Consider the following 19453-nt stretch of genomic DNA (forward strand, 5'->3'; position numbering starts at 1 on the left):
AAACAGTTTGGGGGTCTCCTGTTCTCAGGTCCCTCAGATGTCCCCTTACTTCCTTTTTTGTTTTTTTTTATTTTTTTTAACTTTATTGAAGTATAGTAGATTTGCAATATCATATTTCTGCTGAACAGCAAAGTGACTCAATTTTACATATATTTATATTCTTTTCCATTTTGGTTTATCACAGGACATCGAATATAGTGCTATACAATAGGGTCTTGTTGTTTATCCATCCTTTATATACTAGTTTGCATCCACTAATCCCAAACTCCCAATACTTCTCTCCCCTGTCCCCCTCCCCCTCAGAACCACAAGTCTCTTCTCTATATCCGTGAGTCTTTTTGTTTCGTAGATATGTTGACTTTCATAGATTCATTGCTATGTTGATTTATCCACATATAAGTAATATCATATGGTATTTGTCTTTCCCTTTCTGACTTACTTTGCTTAGTACGATAATGTCTAGGTCCATCCAAGTTGCTACAAAGTCCCTTGCTTCCTTCTGCATCCTTCTGTACTGATGCTGATGTTACATAGGTCTTGAAGCGTCCATGGCTTATTCTCACTTGCTCATATTTTGGGGTCCACAGGAGATATCTTGACACCCTAGGTTTGTTGCAGGTGTTGCACATGGACCTTTGGCTTTTCTCCTAGTTGTTCTTTCTTTTTTATGGGAGAGATACTACTGCTCTGTCTTCCTAAAATGCTGTCAGAACAGAGCCAAGGTTTTTGTAAGACAACAGTCATCCCTCAGGAAGAATGATTCATCTGTCTCATTTTTGCAAATCTTCATTTCCTAGAGGGTGACCACATCACAGAGGGCCCTCAACTCTTGAACCTACACCAGAGAATGTTTTAGGGGCTGGCAGAATGCTGATGCACAGAATTCTAGGGAATGAGACCTGATGACTTGGTTCTCAAGGGAGGCCTCCTTGGCAGAAAGAAAAAAGGAAGGCCAGCCCTAGGACATCTCCCACTGAGGGGACAAAGATTACTCAGGAAGGTGGAGTCCTGCTAATAAGGATACCTATCAGAGTCTTCAAGGTAGACACCTCCCAACAGTGCTAAGTGTTCTCAGAAGGCCGGATGAGTCAGGGAGACTGGAATGATGAGACCACATGGGGGTGGGGGTGGGGGGGTGTCTTCCTTGGCCAGCCCCTTCAAGGGTCTGCAGACTTGTGTTGTTCTAAGTAGGAGCTGCAGACCACCTGCCTCAGAACGGGAGAGGGAAGACAGTCTGATGTCTTTGTCTTTGTGTCTCTTCCCAAATTGAAAATCACGAGAAACTAAAGGATGTGCCTCTCAACTACTGAGAAGGACCCCCATAAGGGCAACCAGAAGCACCCCAACCCCCCATAATACACATAACCCACGCACAAGGTTGACCCAATTTCAGACCTGAGTTTTAACTGTAAAGCTGCCCGCGCGGGGGCGGGGTGGGGGGAGTGCAGCTTCTCATTCTGCCCTGACTTGCTCCTCCCCTCCCTCTCTTCCGCTCCACCCCCCACCCGCATCCTAGGGTAAGGGGAGTTTAAAGAATTGGGTCAGGCCCGCCAGGCGGGGAGGCATTCCCCCAGAAGGAAAGGGAGCGTCCTTCCTCGGCCACCACCCTCGCCACCACCCCGCAGTCTTTGTTGATTGAGTCCGTTTCACTCGAGAGGGTTGGTAGAGACAGTGAGGCTCTCGGTGGGGCCAGGCTCCGGAGAGGCGACGTCGCCCCTCACCGTCTGGCCCAGGGTGCCGCCGCGGCGGGTGCTGGATGCCTCGGAGCCGGTGCCCTCCAACAGCTTGGCGACGAAGCCCACACCAGCCGAGCGCAGCAGGCCGCCGCCAGCGCACGCGTACAGCACGGGGTTCACGCTGCTGCTCAGGAAGGCCAACGTAATGAACACTTGGCGGGCCAGCCACAGCCCCTTCCCCACCGCCCCGGCCCCCGAGGCCTTGCCAGTCAGCGCGCGGACCGCCTCGGCCAGGTTCACCACGTGATAGGGCAGCCAAAAGGCTGCGAAGGCCAGAATGATGAGCACCACCAGGCGGCCCATGCGGCGGCTGCGGCGGAAGCGCCGGGTCCGCAGCCTGCGCCCAATGTCGGAGTAACTGGCCACCACGGCCAGGAAGGGCAGCAGGAAGCCGGTGATGACCTCGAAGAAGAGATGGAAGGCCCTATGTCCTTCGCTGGGGTACATAGGGAGGCAGACCAGGCTCCTGTTGTTCTGTTTCAAGATCACCTTGCGGTATACGATGACCGGCGTGGCCAGGAGAACAGACGCCACCCAGATGCCTGCCAGCACCCGCCAGGCCACTGCTTTGGTGCGCAGCTTCTGGGATACAAAGGGGCGTGCCACTGCCAGCGAGCGGTCCAGACTCATGGCTGTGATGAGCAGGACGCTGGCATACATGCTGACTCCACAGATATAGTGGAACAGGCGGCAGCCAGCCAGTCCAAAAGTCCAGTTGCCTTGGGCCACAGAGTGAAGGAAGAAGGGGGCAGTGAGCAATACGGCCAAGTCTGCCAGGGCCAAATGCAGCACCAACAGGGCAGTGACAGAGCGCTTTCGCATCTTTGCCAGGATGCTCCATACCACAAAGCTGTTGCCAGGAAGCCCCACAGCCAGTGCCACTGACAGTGGAATGATAGCCAGCAGAGAGATGAACATGACAGGTGGTGAGGAGGATGCCGCAGGAGATGTAGTGTTCATGGCCATTGCAAGGACCTGGAGAGTGAGGGCGGACACATACTTGAAGGAAGGGACCAAGGGCTTCCTGACACCCTGGACACGCCTAGCCTGGGTACTTTAGTCTGTTTCCAAGATCAGCAGCATCAGATGCATCTCTGCAGTATACTGCTTTCATCACTGCCAACTGACCTGTCTTAAGTGAATCTGGCTGAGTAGAAAGACTAATTTCCTAACAGGGCCCCTTCCTGCCCACAGACCCAATTGCAAAATATACTCAATAGCAGAAGCAGTATTTCCAGACCCTTCAGCCTCCCTCCCTTTGGAGACCCTGAAGTCCAGCTCCGAACTTTGGGCTTTCCTTACCAATGCTGCACCCCTCAAAAGGCTAGCTCCTTTCCCCCTCAAAAGGCCCTTTGCCCCCTCAGTCCCTCTGACTTCTTCCATTCACCTACCCACTCGCTCCAGATATGCCCAGGGTCCACCAAGAATAACAAGGATGGGGAGGACTCAGTCTTTTTTACCAGTGATCAGACTTTCTTTGCTTTTTTTTTTTTTTTTTTTTTTTTTTTTTTTTTTTTTTTAGGGCTGCATCTGTAGCATATGGAAGTTCCCAGGTAGGGGTTGAATCAGAGCTGCAGCTGCCGGCCTACGCCACAGCCACAGCAATGCCAGATCCTTAATCCACGGAGCAAGGCCAGGGATCAAACACACATCCTCATGGATACTAGTCAGTTTCACTGCCACTGAGCCACAACAGGAACTCCTGGTCAGACTTTCTTTGGATATTCCTTTAGATGTTTTCTGATGGTTGCCCACCCCCTGGCCATCCGCCCTCCTCCCAGGATACTTACTTACAGGCTTTGCCAGGCACTGGTTGGAAGCTGGTGTCAATCCTAGGGTGAGGGCCGAGTGGTGTAGCTTATTCCCAGATAAGCACTGTCCCAGTGCTGGGGTTCTGGCCCAGGGTCTGGGTTTTGTCAGCTAAGTCAGCCAGAGAGGAAGTACCACGGAGCAGGGGAGGGAGACGACACATCTTCCTGAGGGTGGGGCTGAAACTCCTACCTCCTCCTTTCATGGGAGGGGGGTGACAGTGTTCCAGAAGAGCCCAACAAGAAGGAGGACTCCTCAGGGGTTGGGCCAAGAGAAAAGAGCCCAGGAAGGGGCAGGGAGAGAGGAAAGAGGGGTGAGGGAGGGGTTAGGCTGGGTGTGGCCTCAGATGCAGGTCTGGACTGGAGAAATGAACAGAATAGTAAATTGTGTCACACAGGAAAAAGAGGAAAGGAAGCCAGAGAGGGGAAATGGGCTTAGATTGATAGGTCAGAATGTCAGGTATCTGTACATTTTCTGTTTACGATGTTGATTTTTAGATTAATAGGAAGAGTAGGTTGGTGGTATGGCTAGATTCTGGGTTTGGGTCAGGTGACATCATGACTTGTCCTTGAAGAGGACAGCAATCTGTCTTTGGCTTGGGTTCAAGCCATGACTGGGGTTTCTAGGCCTGCACCCTCTGATCCCTCCCCTCATTTAAAAGGACTAGTTCCATTCAAGGTCAATCTCCCTTCTCCTCGGTAGAAGCAAAAGTCCAAAGGGTCTTTCCAGTATCACACAGAATGGCAGTTCCCTCCCTTCCCAAACCATGCATGTGCCTTGTGCTTGACCATATGGCTACTCTGCCACATGAATTTTGACTTCAGGTCTCAGCGCTGGGCAGGGAAGTCAGCACCACCTCCTTCCTATCTTTCCACAGCTGACTGTTCAGTCCACCTTAAACATACAGAGGAAGCAGGGGCTCAGCACAGGGAGCAGGCACGAGGGAGTCAGGGGAGTGATGCCTTATGCCCGCCCTGCCAAGAGGGGAAACCAGGAATGTGGAAAGGGAAACAGGCCCCCAGACTCTTCCGCCTCCCTGGAAGGAAGGCAGTCTTCTCTTCTTGAACTCTCCTGCAGAAGCTAAGGACCCAAAATCTTTCCTTCACTCTGGCCAGGAGCCTTCCTGCTTCCCTTCGAACTCTGCCACGTCTCAGGAAAGATACTGAAGGTCATGGTGGTCGTGGAGGTCCCTTACCCTTTGCAGTGCCCCCACCTTTCCTGATTTGACAAAAGCCATAGCAGAGTTGGCCCGGCAGCTATCAGGGAGAGGATATGATGAAAAGAAATGGGCTGAAACCGCAGCAAGAACTGAAGGCAGAGTTGAGGAAGGGCTTTCTGACCACAGAGGGTGTGTGGGATGGGGAATGCATAGCAGAAGCTAGGGAGACTCTGCCTCGGTGCGTGAGGACAGGAAGAGCCCCTGAAGTCGGTGTTTGGGGATAGAAGCTTCCTGCTCATAGCCAGTGTCAACCAGAGGTTGCTTCTGACAGGAACTGGGTTGTCTTTGCTTTATCTGCCAAGCTGCTCCCCACCTCCATCCCCCTCAGTGGCCATTCCTCTTCCACCTGACTAGAGACCCTAAGCATACTCTCTGCCCCCCCAAATCCAGAGCTCCACCCTAACCCCAGCTTTGTGGCCTGAGGACTAGATTTCCTTCACGTGAGTGCACTCTCTCTCTCTCTCTCTCTGTCTTTGCATGGGTGGTGGTGTGAACAGTCACTAAAGCAGAAGCTGGGGGATGGTCAGAGTGACACTCAGGTAACCAAACATCTACGTTTGCCAAGGACTGAGGGGGTGGGACAAGAGAGTTTCCGTGATAAAACTAGGACATCCTGGGCAATAAGGATGAGCTGAAAGGGGGATGAGTCACCCCAGTGGAAAGGACCCCATCCTACATCCCCAAACCCCAAAGTATCAGGATCCAGAACAATTTTGAGACCTAAAGATAGAGAGATTCCTGGAGTTCCCGTCGTGGCGCAGTGGTTAACGAATCCGACTAGGAACCATGAGGTTGCGGGTTCGGTCCCTGCCCTTGTTCAGTGGGTTAACGATCCGGCGTTGCCGTGAGCTGTGGTGTAGGTTGCAGACGCGGCTCGGATCCCGCGTTGCTGTGGCTCTGGCGTAGGCCGGTGGCTACAGCTCCGATTCACCCCCTAGCCTGGGAATCTCCATATGCCGCGGGAGCGGCCCAAGAAATGGCAACAACAACAACAACAACAAAGTAAAAAAAATAATAAAGATAGAGAGATTCCAAAAGACAGGGGCTGAGAAGCACTGGGAGAGGTGAGGAACAGCTAGTGGTCTTGGGAGGAGTTAAGACTTGGCAGAAAAGGAAAAGAGAGAAAGGAGAAGTGGCACCTCCCTGAAAAATTCTCCCTGTCCTCCAGATATCCACACCATTCCCCATGCCCCTGGGTGAGTGAGTGTCTGCTCCTGGGCCCCTTTTTGAGCCAGGTGACCATTGCAGGGAGCATTGGATTTAGAGAAGAGGGTAAAGTCTCAGACTCCCATGGCCCCTGTATCAACCACATGACCAACAGGAAAACCTTCCTTTTAGACTCCACAGATTGACTTTCTCCTTCCAGAGCCAGTGTCCCCTCGGCCGGTCTCTTACAGACCCCAGAGAATCAAGCCCATCACCACCCCTTATACAATTGCCATTCATTAACTTTCCTTCCTCTTTCTCCCTTTATTTCCAGAGTGGTTATATGGGTTAGCTTGGGGGTACCAGGCCACCTGGGCTGGGGAGGACACGTCAAGATGCCACTGAAGGCTGGCCTTGCCCATCCCTGGCCTGACCCAGCAGGGAATGAGGTGGCTTCACTCAGGTATCACTCAGGTATGATGAACCACTAGGGGGAGCATGCTTAAGCCATCACATTATGGCCACCCAGTGTATTTCACAGTAGCTTTTGGCAACAAGTAAGCAGTCCTGGCACCTGGGCACATGCCAGCCTGCAGGTGCGTGACATTCTTTTACATGGACCATCACCATTCGCAGTGCCTCAATTTGGAGGAAGCTGAGCCTGCCCCGGATATATAATACTTCTGCCCAGACAGATCCCAAACTGTGGTCGGAGAAGGACCCCAAACCCACCAGTGTGGTTCCCTGGGTTCTAGGAGGCAGATGCAAGGGGATAGGAAGAGCAGGTCCGGTTGTAGGGTCGACGTCAAGGGTCCCATCCCTGACTGTCCTTCTCCGCCCCGCCCCCTGGGTCTCCATTGCCATGACCCTGCCCCACCACTTTGAGCCGAGGGGTAGCTCGGAGCTCCAGAGTCCCTTCCCGAGAGCGGCCGCCCCCTCGGGCCTCTCCGGAGCCTTCAAAGAGCCGCGTGAGGAAGCGGGGACCTGCCCTGGGCAGCAGATCCCCAGCAGTGAAGAGGTAGAGCAACGGGTTGACGCTGGAGCTGAAGAAGGCCAGGGCCGTAGTTCCTGCTCGTGCCGCCTGGCCCGCCCCGCCGAGCTTCGCAAAGGTGCCTCCGGGTGGAGCCAGCGCGGCGACAGCCTGCAGCACATTGACGGCGTGGTAGGGTGCCCAGAGCAAGCCAAAGGCCAGCACGATGGCGCCCACCAGGCGGCCCACCCGTGCCCCGTGCCGTCCGGCGCCCCAGCGGGCGCCCCACAGCCGCGCCAGCGTCACACCGTAGCAGCAGAGCACCAGCCCGAAGGGCAGCACGAAGGCGGTCAGGGTCTCCAGGCTCAGGTGGGCGGCGGCGTGGGCAGGCGACGGGTGGCACAGCTGGCACACGCGGTCCGCCCAGAGGTGGCGGTAGACGGCGGCCGGGATGGCGAGAACCAGGGCGGCCAGCCAGACGGCCAGCAGCAGGCGGCGGGCCAGGACCGGGCTGCGCAGCCGGGGTGCCAGGAAGGGGCGGGTGACGGCAAGGCAGCGCTGCAGGCTGAGCAGGGAGGTGAGCAGCACGCTGGCGTACATGCTGAGCGTGCACACGTAGTACACGGCCTTGCAGCCCGCCTGGCCCAGCGGCCAGGCCTGCCCGGTAAGGAAGGCCACGAAGAACGGCGTGAGCAGCAGCACCGCGCCGTCTGCCAGTGCCAGGTGCAGCACGAGCGTGGCCGCCAGTGGTCGCCCCCCTGCCGGCCGCCAGCCCGCCAAGCTCCACACCACGAAGCCATTGCCAGGCAGCCCCAGCAGCGCCGCTAGCAGCAGGAAGGCGGTGCCTGTGGTCCGCGAGGTCTTCCAGCTCAGCAGCGTCTCATTTCCCGGGGGACGGTAGCAGAGCGGCATCCTTCTGCGCCCACGGGGTCTGGAAAGAGCCATAGGGCGCATTCAGGTGGTGGGGCCAAAGCCCACGTGAGGCCTGAAGCCGGGTGAGAAGGGACTGTGCCTCCCTCACTTCTCTTCCACCGCCCTCTCCTCTGGCTGGGACCTTCTGTCTCTTCCTTGAGGACCCCAGCCCAGACTGCAACACAGCTTCTTGGAACCCAGATCCCCTGCTCTCAGTCAGCCAACCTCCCCAGTCCTGACTTGCAGGCTGTCACTACCTCCACCTTCACCCTTCTAGTCTGGCCTCTCTTTTGACTGAGCTGTTCTTTATACCTCAGGGCAAAAGTGAGTAGAGGAGCATAAAGTCCTGTGAGCTGATCTACTTACCCAGAAGGGAGCTAGAAGAGTGGGGGGCCCTCAAGCGGTCTGGGGGAGCTGAGTGGCAAAGTGGCAGTGGGAGAGGTGCCTGCTCCTGTTCTGGCCCGTCAGGTTGGCTGCTGTGAGGTGAGAATAGGGAGGGACGAGGTGGGGCTCCTCTTGGGCCTTTCCTCCCTCACCCAGCTCCTTCCCATCACCAACACGTCCAGGCGTGTGAGAGCCCGCCTCCCCAGGAAACAGGATAAGCTGAAGGGGTGCAGATAAATTTCCCTGGTCTTGTGGGTGAGTAGGGACACTGCAGATCTTGCCCTTGAGTCCTGCTTCTACACTTACCCCCCTCCCTCCCCACCCCCAGCTGTGGTCCCCTTCCTCCCACCCTGTAGCCTTTAGGCTCTCTGGCCTCCCTGGCCTGCACTCAGCAGAGAAGGTGACCCAACTACTCACTTCCCCAGCTGCTCTATCTTTGCCTGTTTTCAGACTCCTGAGCCTGCTTACCCCCCTTTATCCTCAGCTTTCTACGCACTCCTCTTGTCTTGGGCCCTGCCCCAGTCATTCTGCCCTCACAACTCTCAGGGGGCTGTCAGTGAAAGCCTTCAGTGTAAAGCATGGGGTTAAATCCAGGGGAGAGGGAATGGTGGATGCATGGGGGTATGAGGGGTTTATAACCTGGTTGAGGGGTCCTAACACACAACCATGAAGAGGCCACACTGCTGGGCTGCACCAGGATACAAAGCAAGGAAAAAGGAAAGGGTGAAGTGTTGAGATATACTGAAAAGAAGACTTCTCCGGGTAGAGAGGCCTGGCAAAACTTGGAAATAAATAAATTTGGTAGATTGATAAAATTGAGGGAAGGGGAAAAAAGGCTCCAGCCTTTTTGTCAAAAGCCAAACGGGGCCTCTTTGGGAGTCTTGTCTCAGTTTGAGTTTCCTCCAAAGCAGAGCCTGAGTTGAGGGCGTGGGTACAGGTAATCCTATTTTTGGAAGGTCAGCTCTCGGGAAGCAGAAGTGAGGGAACAGGGGAAGAGAAGGAAGAGGAAAGCCAATGAGAGCATGTTATTGAGTTCCTTTAGTGGGCATCAGGAACCTCTGAGTGCACAGCATACCTTCTAGAAAGACGGAAGATGGAGGCATTCATGCCCAGCTTGCATTCCCCACTGTTTGAGGTTTATCCTAGAGGCATTAATGCCCTTATACACTTGTATACTTGCAGCCTGTACTTGTCAGGGGACTTGAGCTGCCATGGCTTCAGACAAGGCTCCTCGGCAGGAAAGCAGAGAGACTTATGCTCATGGGAGCTGTTCACTGACAGTGAGAGTATGAGCTTCCACACAACTGTTCATCACAACTGCAGCTGAAATCAGAGATGGGGCATGGGATACCGAAAGCTGAAGTCCTGACGCCATCAAAGGATGCAACCCCTCTCCCCGCCCCCCCCCATCCACACTTCCTTCATGCCTATTAAGGGGCCAAAGGAAAAAGGTGGGAGAACGACTAATCCAGCATGGCTGAAGCAGGCAGTTCTGGAGAATGAAGCCAGAGAAATGTTGAAAGCCAGCCCCTCCCCTAGACCACAGCGGGAAGAGCAGGAAAGTAGGAAGGCCAGGGTCCCAGATAGGATCCTAGTAATTCTGGATCCATGGATCAGGACTCATCTTCCCCTCACACCCCACCCAGGTGCACTGCCTCACCTATTTTCTCCAAGCCCCGCCCATCCTCTGCTGGGACTCCCTTTTCCTGATGTTGCAGTTCATGGCTTTTTCAGTAGGTGGCAGCACGTACAGAGCAAATCTCCAGTGCAGCTTTCACAGGTTGGGAACTAGAAACTGTCCCTAGAAATTCCCTCCATATAAAGAAAAACACCAGAGATCACAATCCATCCTCTCGAATAGTTCCCATTTAACCCTCACATCACACACTACCACTAGTGACACACACAAACTTCCATGGCTTTTCCCAGGCCCCTCTGGGCCAGATCTCGGCCCTTCCCCTCCTCCCTCCCCTTGGACTTTGCCCTTCTTACTGGCCAGGTGTGGGGGCAGAGTCCGGGCTTGACTGACTCATCCCCCACCTCACCGGGGCTGAAATCCCGGGTCTGTAACAGAAAACGCCAGCGCTCAGCTCCAACCAGTGCAGAACCACCCAGCCCAGAACTCCCAGGACGGGCCACTCTTAGGCTCCTTCCCTCCACCATGGAGTACCTCTCTGCCCTGAACCCCAGCGGCCTGCTCAGGTGATTTATAACCCTCCTCTCACTCTCCATCTCTAGGGATACGGGCAGGGCCACAACACTCCACTCAGCCCCCAGGAAGCTCTGGAATTTGTACCCCTTCCCCTTCCTGCCCCCACTTGCAGCAAAAGGTCTGTCCAGCTCCTGAACCAACCCCTACCCCAACTCCAAGTTCTCTCCCTGGGATACTTTTTTTTTTTTTTTTTTTTGGCCACCCTGGAGCGTCCAGACTAGGGATTAGATCTGAGTCAAGGTTGAGACCCAAACCGCAGCTGTGGCAACTGAGGGATCCTTAACCCACTGTGCCAGGGAAGGATGAAACTGCATCCCAGCTCCCAAGAGGCTGATCATCGATCCCATTGTGCCATAGTGGGGACTCCCCTAGGCTACTTTAATCTGCAAATCTAGATCCCTCCCTCCCAACCTTCCTAACTCTCCAGTTACCCCACCCCCATCAACCCACCACACTCACTGAACCCCTCACTCCTCCTTGATCGTTCTTCTCACCTACCAGGTCAGTATCCAACATGAGCTCCGACTTAGGCCGTAAGGTCTGGACCTCCACTCCACCACCCCAGCGACCTTTCCGTATCTGTGATCACAAGCGGACCACCCGGAAAGGCCTGACAGCCGCCACCCGCCAGGAACTGCTAGACAAGGCAAGTGAGCCAAGTCCCTGGGTTCCAAATGCAGGGACAGCCAAGGGGCTGATGAAGAACGAGAGCCTGAGATAAAGAACAAAAAGGAACAGAAAGGGCTGACAGGGCTGCCCCTCCCTCTGAGGGCTAAAAGCAGGGGTGTGAACCCAATGGTTTCTGCTGTTTGGGTCACTTCGCCTTTTTTTTGTTTTGTTTTTTTTTTTTTTTGGAACAGGCTTTTCTTTGGGGATGGGGAAGGAGTAGGGAGAGTTGGAGGGATGGATTTTAGAACTCGGTATGGAATGGCAATTTGTATCAAATTCAAAACCCTGAATCTGTGGCTTCCTTGAGTCAAACCCTGGGAAGTTTTTCAACATATCAAAACTTCAGTTTCTTCATCTGTAAAAAGGGAACAATAATACAACTACCCCCCTAGGGCTGTTGATACACAGATATTTGACACTAGTGGAGATTCAAAAAGATCTTTCCAGAAAGAGTTCTGGAGAACTCTGTGAGGGTTAGGGAGAGGAAGGTGGGACACTAGAGATAAGACTCCATTGTGACAAGCCCCTTCAGCATAATGCCTATAACCATTCAAGAGAAACTGGCTGGCTTTTCAATTCCAAACCAGTAGGCATGGCGTGGAGGGAAGCTGGGAGAGATGACAGTGACGTGGTAGGAGCAAAGCAGGAACTAACAGGAAAAGGACAGCCCTGGGTGAGCAACCCCCAACAACTAAAGAACACCATGAGCTGGAACCATTTGAAGGGATGGCAAAGCACCAGGAAGGAGAGTTGGGTGCTGGGCAGCTGGACAGGGGAGGGGCGTGGGAAAAGCTCTGCCCCTTCCTTCCTCCTTCTGGCCTCCGGGTAGGCGCTGGGGACTCTGATGCTGAATGGAGTGTTAACACTGGTGCTTGAGGAGGACGGGACCATGGTGGAGAGCGAGGACTTCTTCCAGCTGTTGGAGGATGACACATGCCTGATGGTGCTGGAGTTGGGACAGAAATGGAGGCCCAGGAAGGTGAGAGACCCTCACTGGGGCTGCTCCAGGCCACTGACCCTTTATATCTCTTCCAAGGCTCTTCTCTCGCCTAACCCTGATCTTGGGGGCAGGGGCATGGGAGAGGTGAGGAGTTGTCAAGGACTCTGTCTAGTAGATGAACAGTCCAGGCAAGGGTGGGTCTGTCCCAGTGCTGATGGGATTAGTGGTGGGTGTCAGTATGTGAGGGTCCGTTGCCCTGCTTTGGCAACAGAGTGGGGTGCTGTCATATGGCCTGGGCCGGGAGAAGCCCAAGCACAGCCAGGACATCGCCTGCATCACCTTTGACGTATACAAGCAAAACCCCCGAGACCTCTTTGGCAGCCTGAACATCAAAGCCACATTCTACGGGCTCTACTCCATGAGTTGTGACATCCAAGGACTCGGCCCAAAGAAAATACTCAGGTCAGAGACCAACATGTCACATCTCCCCATCCCTATCCAGTCCCTGTGATTCCCTCCCCTGCACTCCCTTACCCAGATAGCTCTCCACGGGCCCCCAGGTTTCCCCACCCATCTGATTTCCTCCGGTCTCTGCCCTTCAGGGAGCTCCTCCGATGGGCCTCCGCACTGCTGCAAGGCCTGGGCCACGTCTTGCTGGGAATTTCCTCCACCATTCGTCATGCAGTGGAAGGGGCTGAGCAGTGGCAGCAAAAGGGTCACCTTCACCCCTACTGAGCAGGAGCTCTGACCTTCTGCCTCTAGACTCATTCCAAGAGACAGATTGTGACAACACCAAGTTTGGGGGCCTTCAGACAGTGCAGGCTCAGTAACTCACCTGATTTCCCCACTGTCCCTCAATCCTATGGGACAGGCCCCATCAGCATAATGTCCTATACCCCCACCTTATGCCTCCTGGCCACCTTTCCAGTCTCCTGCTCCCTGAAAGACCACAGCCTGTCCCCGGACACCTGGATCCCACCCTGACTGCTGCTATACCTAGAGGTCCTTATGACTCCTCCTGTCCCTAAGCTCCTCTACCTTGAGATCGCTATTTCTCTGTATCCTTCCTCCCCAAAATAACAAAGGTGCTTTCAATAAAAATATAAAAGTGTTTATCAGTAAGACTTTTGACTCCGGTTTAAACTAGGAATGAGACAGGATAGGTACTCCTTTCCCCCCTCCCCCATCAACACCCAGTTCGATCCAGAGGCTTCAGTCTTCAAGAATGGAGCTCAAGGCCCGCCTCCGCTTGGCCACTGCTCCCTGCTGCTGTTCCCAAGCCTCTCGACGCTTCAGGAAGGTAGTCAGGGCCACATTTCGAGCCACATGGTGGCCAAAAGGGTCTCTTATCAGCTCCTGGTTCCGCTCCCCTGCAAAGGGAACCATTCATGTTTAGTTTTGCCATGCAGTCAGTCACCCATGCTTGGAGAAATTCTACTTGGGCTGAGGGTCCCTCCATTTTTCTGGGACCCTGGGCCTGTCTTAGGATAGAGTTAACACCTCCCCGTGCAAAGAGCAGAAGTCAGGAGGTGGGTGGGAGCACAGGGCTGCACACTCAGCAGAGGGGAAGGGGAGAGCAGACCACTGAGAATCTACAGCCAAGACCACCCTCTGCTGAATTTAGGTCCACCCTCAGCCACATAGCTCTTGGGAGTGAGGAACAGGAGTGTGAAAACATCAAAAAGAGGTGCTGGTACTCACCCAGTTCAGCAGCAATTTCCTTCCGGGCCCCCAAGGCTGCTCCATTCCAGATGGCATCTAGCACACGGCTACCATGGCGACTACAGGCCAGAGCCACATATTGTCCCTGCATTGAGACAAGCAAGGTGGGTTCCTCTAGGACAGTCCACAGCAGTCTAGCAACTACCTATCCTCCCTGTGACTCTGAAGGACAGTGCAAGGGGAAGCTCACATTCTCTAAAAGGAGGATGGCAGAGTGATCAAAGTTTTTAGAAGCCAGGAAACTCTAACCTTTAGGGTCTTCAGCACACGGCGGCGCTGCTTACGCGTCACGGCAGGACTGGCCAAGACCGCATCAAGCACATGGGAACCAGCAGGGCTCTGGGCCAGAGTCAGAAGCTGTGGTCCTGTCAAGGCACCCAGACTCCGAAGCACAAGACTAGGACTGGAGAAGTGCAGCAAATGCTGGAGCAGTAGAGACCCTATGACTGTCACTTCCCCCAGGTCCCTGGCTGTGGCCATTTCTACCTGGAAGGACAGAGACAGAGCATTAGGAGCCAGCCACCAAACTTCCACCTCCACTTGGATGAAACTAGAGTGGTGAAGGGCTTCCAAAGCCCTGGGAGGCCTGGTCCCCAATCGGTCACACCCTTGGCCTCTCCTCTGCCTCACCTGATGCTCCGCAGGCACGGCCCCTTCCTCCTCCACCAGTCCATAGTACACCTCATAAGCCATCAAAGCAGCAAAGAGAGGCACACAGGCCACTTGCCGGGAAGCGGGCTCTGCACAGTGGAAGGCCTAGAAGGGAAGACGAAACATGATGAATCTGAGAACTACCTCATCCTTAGCCCCGGCCTTGCAGACGGGGGACAGCATTCAGGAGAGCTGAGAATGCCTAACTCCACAGGATATGCTGCATGTGGACAGGATCCCATCCACCTTGCTGTATCCCCAGCCTCTCTAAATATAATTTTTAAACATTTATCTCTTAGAAATGCTTCTCTCTTTATTCTGAGAGAGAATTTTCATTCCAGAGCTATGAGATGGCTTTTGCCTCACTTACCCCTGTATCTATGAACTCCCCAGGGCATTAGACCTGTTGGGTTCACGAATACAACCACTTAAGATTAGAAAAGTCCTAACAGGTAGAATTTGAACCCAGGCCATAAATGGGTTGTGGGTAACCCCCACTCACCTCCAACAACAGCTGCAGGACCTGGGCTTGGTGGGTCCCAACTCTGCGGCAGGCGCCCACCAGGGCAATGACCACCCCTGGGTGACCCTGGGCCAGCACGGCTTCCAGGGCAGGGCTCAGCTCCTCAAACACAGGGGACAGCTGAGGGGAGACATAGAATAAAGAATCTAGCACTCTAGAGAGTTCCTGTTGTGGCTCAGCGGTACTGAACTCTGACTAGTATCCATGAGGATTTGAGTTCAATCCCTGGCCTCACTCTGTGGGTTAAGGATCTGGTGTGGCTGTGGCTGTGGCACAGGCCAGCAGCTGCAGCTCCAATTCCACCTCTAGCCTGGAAACTTCCACATACCACAGGTGTGGCCCTGAAAAGCAAAATTATAATAATATCCTGCTGGCATTGGCACCTGAGAGAAGCGAAAGCAAATCCTTTCTGGGAAGAAGGTACCTTCGCCCTAAGTTCTGGGAAAGCTCCAGGAAAAACTTCTCAAGGGGAATGGCCGGCACACTGTTGCAAATACAGAGGCAGGCACACGGTAAAACAAGTCTCAGTGAACAAGAACCAACAGAAACAATGAAGTACACAAAGAGACTCAGCCAAGTTCCCAACTCACCAACTCAGTGGTGGTGATAGCATCCAGAAAACGCTGCAAAGGGAAGTTGGCTATAGGATGTGCAGCCAGGGTCTGCAAGTGTCCTTGAAAGTGATCTTCAAAGAGACTCTGAAGCCTCGCAGGCTCTGACACCAACAGCACCTGCTCCAGGAGTCTGGAGCTTGTCTGATCACGCAGAAATAGCAGTAGGGGGCTGGGAACAAGGAGAAAGTGATCAGGTAGTCTTAACTTCATTTCATCCAAAATATCCACATCACTGGATTTATCTCAATGATCGTTTTGAAGTGTACAGAAATATCTAATCACTATGTTGTGTAACTAACATAGTGTTGGAGGGCAATTATACTTCAAAAACAAACAAAACAAACAAACTCATAGCAAAAGAGATCAGATTTGTGGTAACCAGAGGTGGGAGGGTGTGTGGGGGGGAAGGGAATTGGCTGAAGGCAGTCAAAAGGTACAAATTTCTAATTATAAGATAAATACTAGGGATGACATGTGAAAAATATAGCTAACACTACTGTATATCACATATGAAGTTGTTAAGAGAGTAAATCCTAAGAATTCTCATCACAAGAAAAAGAAATTTGTTTTCTATTTCTTTAAATTTTGTATCTATATGTGATGATGGAGGTTCACTAAACTTCCTGTGGTAACTGTCTCATGAGGTAAGTGAAATCATTATGCTGCACACCTTAAACTTATACAGTGCTGGATGTCAGTTATAACTCAGTAAAACCAGACTTCCAAAAAAGTGGCAAAAAAAAAAAAAAAAAAAAAAAACCTTCATCCTTTAAAACAGACAGAAGTTCCCTTTGTGGCTCAGTGGTTAATGAACCAACAAGGAACCATGAGGATGAGGGTTTGATCCCTGGCCTCTCTCAGTGGGTTAAGGATCTGGCATTGCTGTGAGCTGTGGTGTAGGTTACAGACGCAGTTTGGATCCCATGTTGCTGTGGCTGTGGCTCTGACTGGACCTCTAGCCTGGGAACCTCCATATGCCTCAGGTGCGGCCCTAAAAAGCAAAAGAAAAAAATAAAAATAAAAAATAAAAAGACAAACAAAATACCCACATCATGTCATTCATTTCTCATAGCCCACGAACCCTGGTCAATCCTGAGGCCCTGTCCATACCTGCCATCTGCTGATGAATTGCGGCTACTCAGGTAGCCAATCACAGCACTACAGAGGTGGGCACAAAACTGAGGCAGCTTGCGGTGTAAAATCTGTAAGGCCATTTGAAGGCAGAAGCTGGAGATCTTGTCAGTGATAAACACTGTGGGGAGAGGGCAGAAATAATAAGAGCAGCTTTCTCCAAATCCAGATGATGTCTACAACCTCAAACCCCAAGCAATAGGCAGAAGGAACTATGGACACAAATGGTCTATATAGAGTTTTCACATCAAACCAGATCAGATTTGAAAAAGAGTATTAAGACTGATCAAAATAAGAGACTTGTTTGATGGTAATCACCTCCAGAAAAAAAGATCCTAGATCTTCCCCCTATTTCCCTCCTTACCAGCAATGTCCTTCACAAAGCAGGAGCTCAGGTCCTGAAGGCAATTCAAGAAGGTTTCAGGGACCTCGAAATCAGTTGGCTTACATTCCCGAGATGGGGCCCTTTGGGCCTCTGAAGGAAGATCAAGAATGTGCGCAGTGATGAGATCACAAACAGCCATCCAGGAAAGAGACGAATGCCACAGGTGAACTAGCATTCGGCTTGGAGATACAGAACACGTACGCCTCAACTCAACGTCTTTTCATCTGGGTGACTAAACTGAGACTACATTTCCATTTTAATTTTTCTAAGAAACTTAAACCAGCCCCCCATGGTCCATAGGAGATAGTTCAAACTTTTCAGCCAGGAATTCAAGGGGTTCCAAAATTAGGCCTCACCTAAACTCACCTTATTTCTCAGTGTTTTCCAAAATGTAAATCATTGCCTATGAGTATATCATGAAATCAATTAAGTGGGTCTCCACAAGGATTATTGTTATTATTACTTTTTTTTTTTTTTTTGGCTGAACCTTTCACATATGAAAGTTCTCCAGGAGTTCCCGTCGTGGCGCAGTGGTTAACGAATCCGACTAGGAACCATGAGGTTGCGGGTTCGGTCCCTGCCCTTGCTCAGTGGGTTAACGATCCGGCGTTGCCGTGAGCTGTGGTATAGGTTGCAGACGCGGCTTGGATCTCGTGTTGCTGTGGCTCTGGCGTAGGCCGGTGGCTACAGCTCCGATTCAACCCCTAGCCTGGGAACCTCCATATGCCGCGGGAGCGGCCCAAGAAATAGCAAAAAAAAAGACAAAAAAAAGAAAGTTCTCCAGTCAGGGACTGAATCTGAGCTACTGCAACCTATGCCTCAGATGCAGTAAGGCTGGATCCTTAACCCACTGCATGCTGGTAAGGGATCAAACCCAAGCCTCAGCAGAGACCCAAGCCACTGCATACAACGCTGGATACTTAACCACAGTGAGAACTCCCACAACAAGCATTTTTAATGGAACACAAAAGAATTAAATAAGAAAAGAAAGAAAATACCAAAGTGGGTTGCATGTAGTAAGGGCATGGTTTCCTGAACTTTTGCTTGAATCCAATATGTGCATATAAACGCACAAGAATGTTGAGTTATATTTAAAAAATTTTTTTTCTTACTGTGAATTTTGGTTTAAAAAAAAAAAAAAAAGGAAATCCAATGTTTGAATGAATCACCTCTTCCACTTCCTCCCATTCTTCTAACAGCTCTGTCCCCTAAACACACCTATGCATCTTACCTCTGGGCCTCTATGCACACTAATCTTTCACCTGCTATCCCTGTCCTAATTTCTCTGATAATTCCTCAAGGTCATGAAGAAATATTCTGCTTATTCTCTACTTCTGAACTTCCAAACTCTCCTTCCCTCTAGGTCCACATCCCTCTCCTGTAATACTTACCAGGTGACTGGGAACCTCGATGCCTGGCTCTCTCAGAATCCAGAAGAGTGCCTCCCAATACCTGCAGCAAAGTTCTGACCACGAAGCTGCCATGTGTGTCTCCACAGTAGAAAAGAAAATCATCACACACCTCAGCAGCTAGTCCCAGGACCAACTCCTCCACGGTCTCCAAAGAATCATCCTTCCCATTCTCCTCCTCTTCCTCCTCCTCCTCCTCCTCTGCAGGGCTCCCTAGCAATCGAGGCAGCTGCAGCAAAGCACTTTGCAGTACATGGACCCCACATCGATGGCAGGCCACAAAGCGCAAGTTGGGGCGCAGAACAGCCCATACTCGACACAGCGGTTTCAGGGGACTGAACCCTAAGAGTTCCTGCAGCATCTCACTACCAGTCCTGTTTGTAGCCAGGGCCAGGGCCTGAGCCTCCACTTCTTTCAAAACATTGTGCACCATCAGCTCTGGAAAAACAAAAAAAAGAAATATATCGAAGAGACCGAAAGGAGAATAAGGTTATGTTCCATCACCTATCCAAGGGGCGGGGAGTAAGAAAGGGGATACAGGAGATAGAAACTAAGTCCCTACACCCCGGGGACCCACGAAAATGTCCTTGCCTGTCCTGAATTTTATGCCCAACGAGCCCCTTCCTTGATCTCACCCCGAAGTTGCTTCCTACCTCGTTCTTCTCCTGCCTCGGGGGCCTCTTTCAGCGCGGAGAGCGCCCGACGGAAATATCCTAGAGCTTCGGAGCTCAGGTGAGGGTGGGCATCTGTAGCTGGCTCCGAGCGCCCCTCCGGAGGCGGGCAAGGTTGCTGGCGGCTTGATGCGGGGCGCCCCGAACCCTTGGCTCCGCGTCCTCGTTTGCCGCCAGCTGGGAACCCTCGCCCCGCCGGGTGGCAGGAGCGCGGGCCCAGCCCCATGGCTGCTCCGTGCCCGCTCCGCCAGCAAAACCTTCCTTAGCGGCCAAGGAACACTCACGCAGCAGGTGAGGGCTGGGGCAGGGTAGAGTTTAGACACGCCGGCACGCTCAGGGCGCAGCGTTAC

General features: G+C 52.6%; 4 protein-coding genes across 9 annotated transcripts; 1 reads left to right on the forward strand and 3 right to left on the reverse strand.

Moving 5' to 3' along the window:
• LTB4R (leukotriene B4 receptor) lies at positions 62 to 5605 on the reverse strand. 2 transcript variants are annotated; one of them, XM_013978181.2, is made up of 2 exons: positions 3531 to 5605; positions 62 to 2711 (listed from the first exon to the last, which is right to left on the reverse strand). In XM_013978181.2, exon 2 carries the CDS (start codon positions 2700 to 2702, stop codon positions 1647 to 1649), a length of 1056 nt encoding a protein of 351 aa, XP_013833635.1. In that variant the 5' UTR covers positions 2703 to 2711; positions 3531 to 5605; the 3' UTR covers positions 62 to 1646. The 2 variants fall into 2 exon arrangements, with proteins under 2 accessions (XP_013833635.1, XP_005666307.2); XM_005666250.3 differs by having other exon boundaries at positions 3527 to 5605.
• Positions 6210 to 11150, reverse strand: LTB4R2 (leukotriene B4 receptor 2). Of its 4 annotated transcripts, XM_021099203.1 has the most exons (6): positions 10887 to 11007; positions 10169 to 10240; positions 9837 to 9988; positions 9252 to 9499; positions 8159 to 8268; positions 6210 to 7811 (listed from the first exon to the last, which is right to left on the reverse strand). In XM_021099203.1, the coding sequence occupies exon 6, from the start codon at positions 7790 to 7792 to the stop codon at positions 6716 to 6718; it is 1077 nt and encodes a 358-aa protein (XP_020954862.1). In that variant the 5' UTR covers positions 7793 to 7811; positions 8159 to 8268; positions 9252 to 9499; positions 9837 to 9988; positions 10169 to 10240; positions 10887 to 11007; the 3' UTR covers positions 6210 to 6715. The 4 variants fall into 4 exon arrangements, with proteins under 4 accessions (XP_020954862.1, XP_001927768.3, XP_020954863.1 ...); XM_001927733.6 differs by lacking the exon at positions 10169 to 10240 and having other exon boundaries at positions 10887 to 11150; XM_021099204.1 differs by lacking the exons at positions 9837 to 9988; positions 10169 to 10240 and having other exon boundaries at positions 10887 to 11150.
• CIDEB (cell death-inducing DFFA-like effector b) lies at positions 10280 to 13115 on the forward strand. 2 transcript variants are annotated; one of them, NM_001112688.1, is given in 5 exon segments: positions 10280 to 10378; positions 10890 to 11034; positions 11887 to 12036; positions 12269 to 12459; positions 12600 to 12802. In NM_001112688.1, coding segments are annotated over 5 exon segments (660 nt in total). In that variant the 5' UTR covers positions 10280 to 10337; the 3' UTR covers positions 12733 to 12802.
• NOP9 (NOP9 nucleolar protein) lies at positions 13087 to 19447 on the reverse strand. Its single transcript, XM_001927718.4, has 10 exons — positions 19086 to 19447; positions 18415 to 18870; positions 17003 to 17113; positions 16618 to 16759; positions 15484 to 15676; positions 14873 to 15013; positions 14350 to 14475; positions 13969 to 14205; positions 13699 to 13804; positions 13087 to 13367 (listed from the first exon to the last, which is right to left on the reverse strand). Exons 1-10 carry the CDS (start codon positions 19327 to 19329, stop codon positions 13210 to 13212), a joined length of 1914 nt encoding a protein of 637 aa, XP_001927753.1. The 5' UTR covers positions 19330 to 19447; the 3' UTR covers positions 13087 to 13209.

This window comes from Sus scrofa, chromosome 7, assembly GCF_000003025.6.
Source record: "Sus scrofa isolate TJ Tabasco breed Duroc chromosome 7, Sscrofa11.1, whole genome shotgun sequence".
NCBI classification, from domain to species: Eukaryota; Metazoa; Chordata; class Mammalia; order Artiodactyla; family Suidae; genus Sus; species Sus scrofa.

Bases quoted from the DNA above. Each gene is read 5' to 3' on its own strand.
- CIDEB (XM_021097868.1), top strand. From the start codon at position 11,650: ATGGCGTGGAGGGAAGCTGGGAGAGATGACAGTGACGTGGTAGGAGCA. The intron at 11,731-11,886 runs GTGAGCAACCCC...GCCTCCGGGTAG, and splicing joins CAGGAAAAGGACAGCCCTGG to GCGCTGGGGACTCTGATGCT. The intron at 12,037-12,268 runs GTGAGAGACCCT...CTTTGGCAACAG, and splicing joins AGAAATGGAGGCCCAGGAAG to AGTGGGGTGCTGTCATATGG.
- LTB4R2 (XM_021099204.1), bottom strand. From the start codon at position 7,792: ATGCCGCTCTGCTACCGTCCCCCGGGAAATGAGACGCTGCTGAGCTGG.
- NOP9 (XM_001927718.4), bottom strand. From the start codon at position 19,329: ATGGGGCTGGGCCCGCGCTCCTGCCACCCGGCGGGGCGAGGGTTCCCA. The intron at 14,476-14,872 runs GTGAGTGGGGGT...CTTCCCTTCTAG, and splicing joins TCCTGCAGCTGTTGTTGGAG to GCCTTCCACTGTGCAGAGCC. The intron at 13,368-13,698 runs GTGAGTACCAGC...TTCCCTTTGCAG, and splicing joins GGAAATTGCTGCTGAACTGG to GGGAGCGGAACCAGGAGCTG.
- LTB4R (XM_013978181.2), bottom strand. From the start codon at position 2,702: ATGGCCATGAACACTACATCTCCTGCGGCATCCTCCTCACCACCTGTC.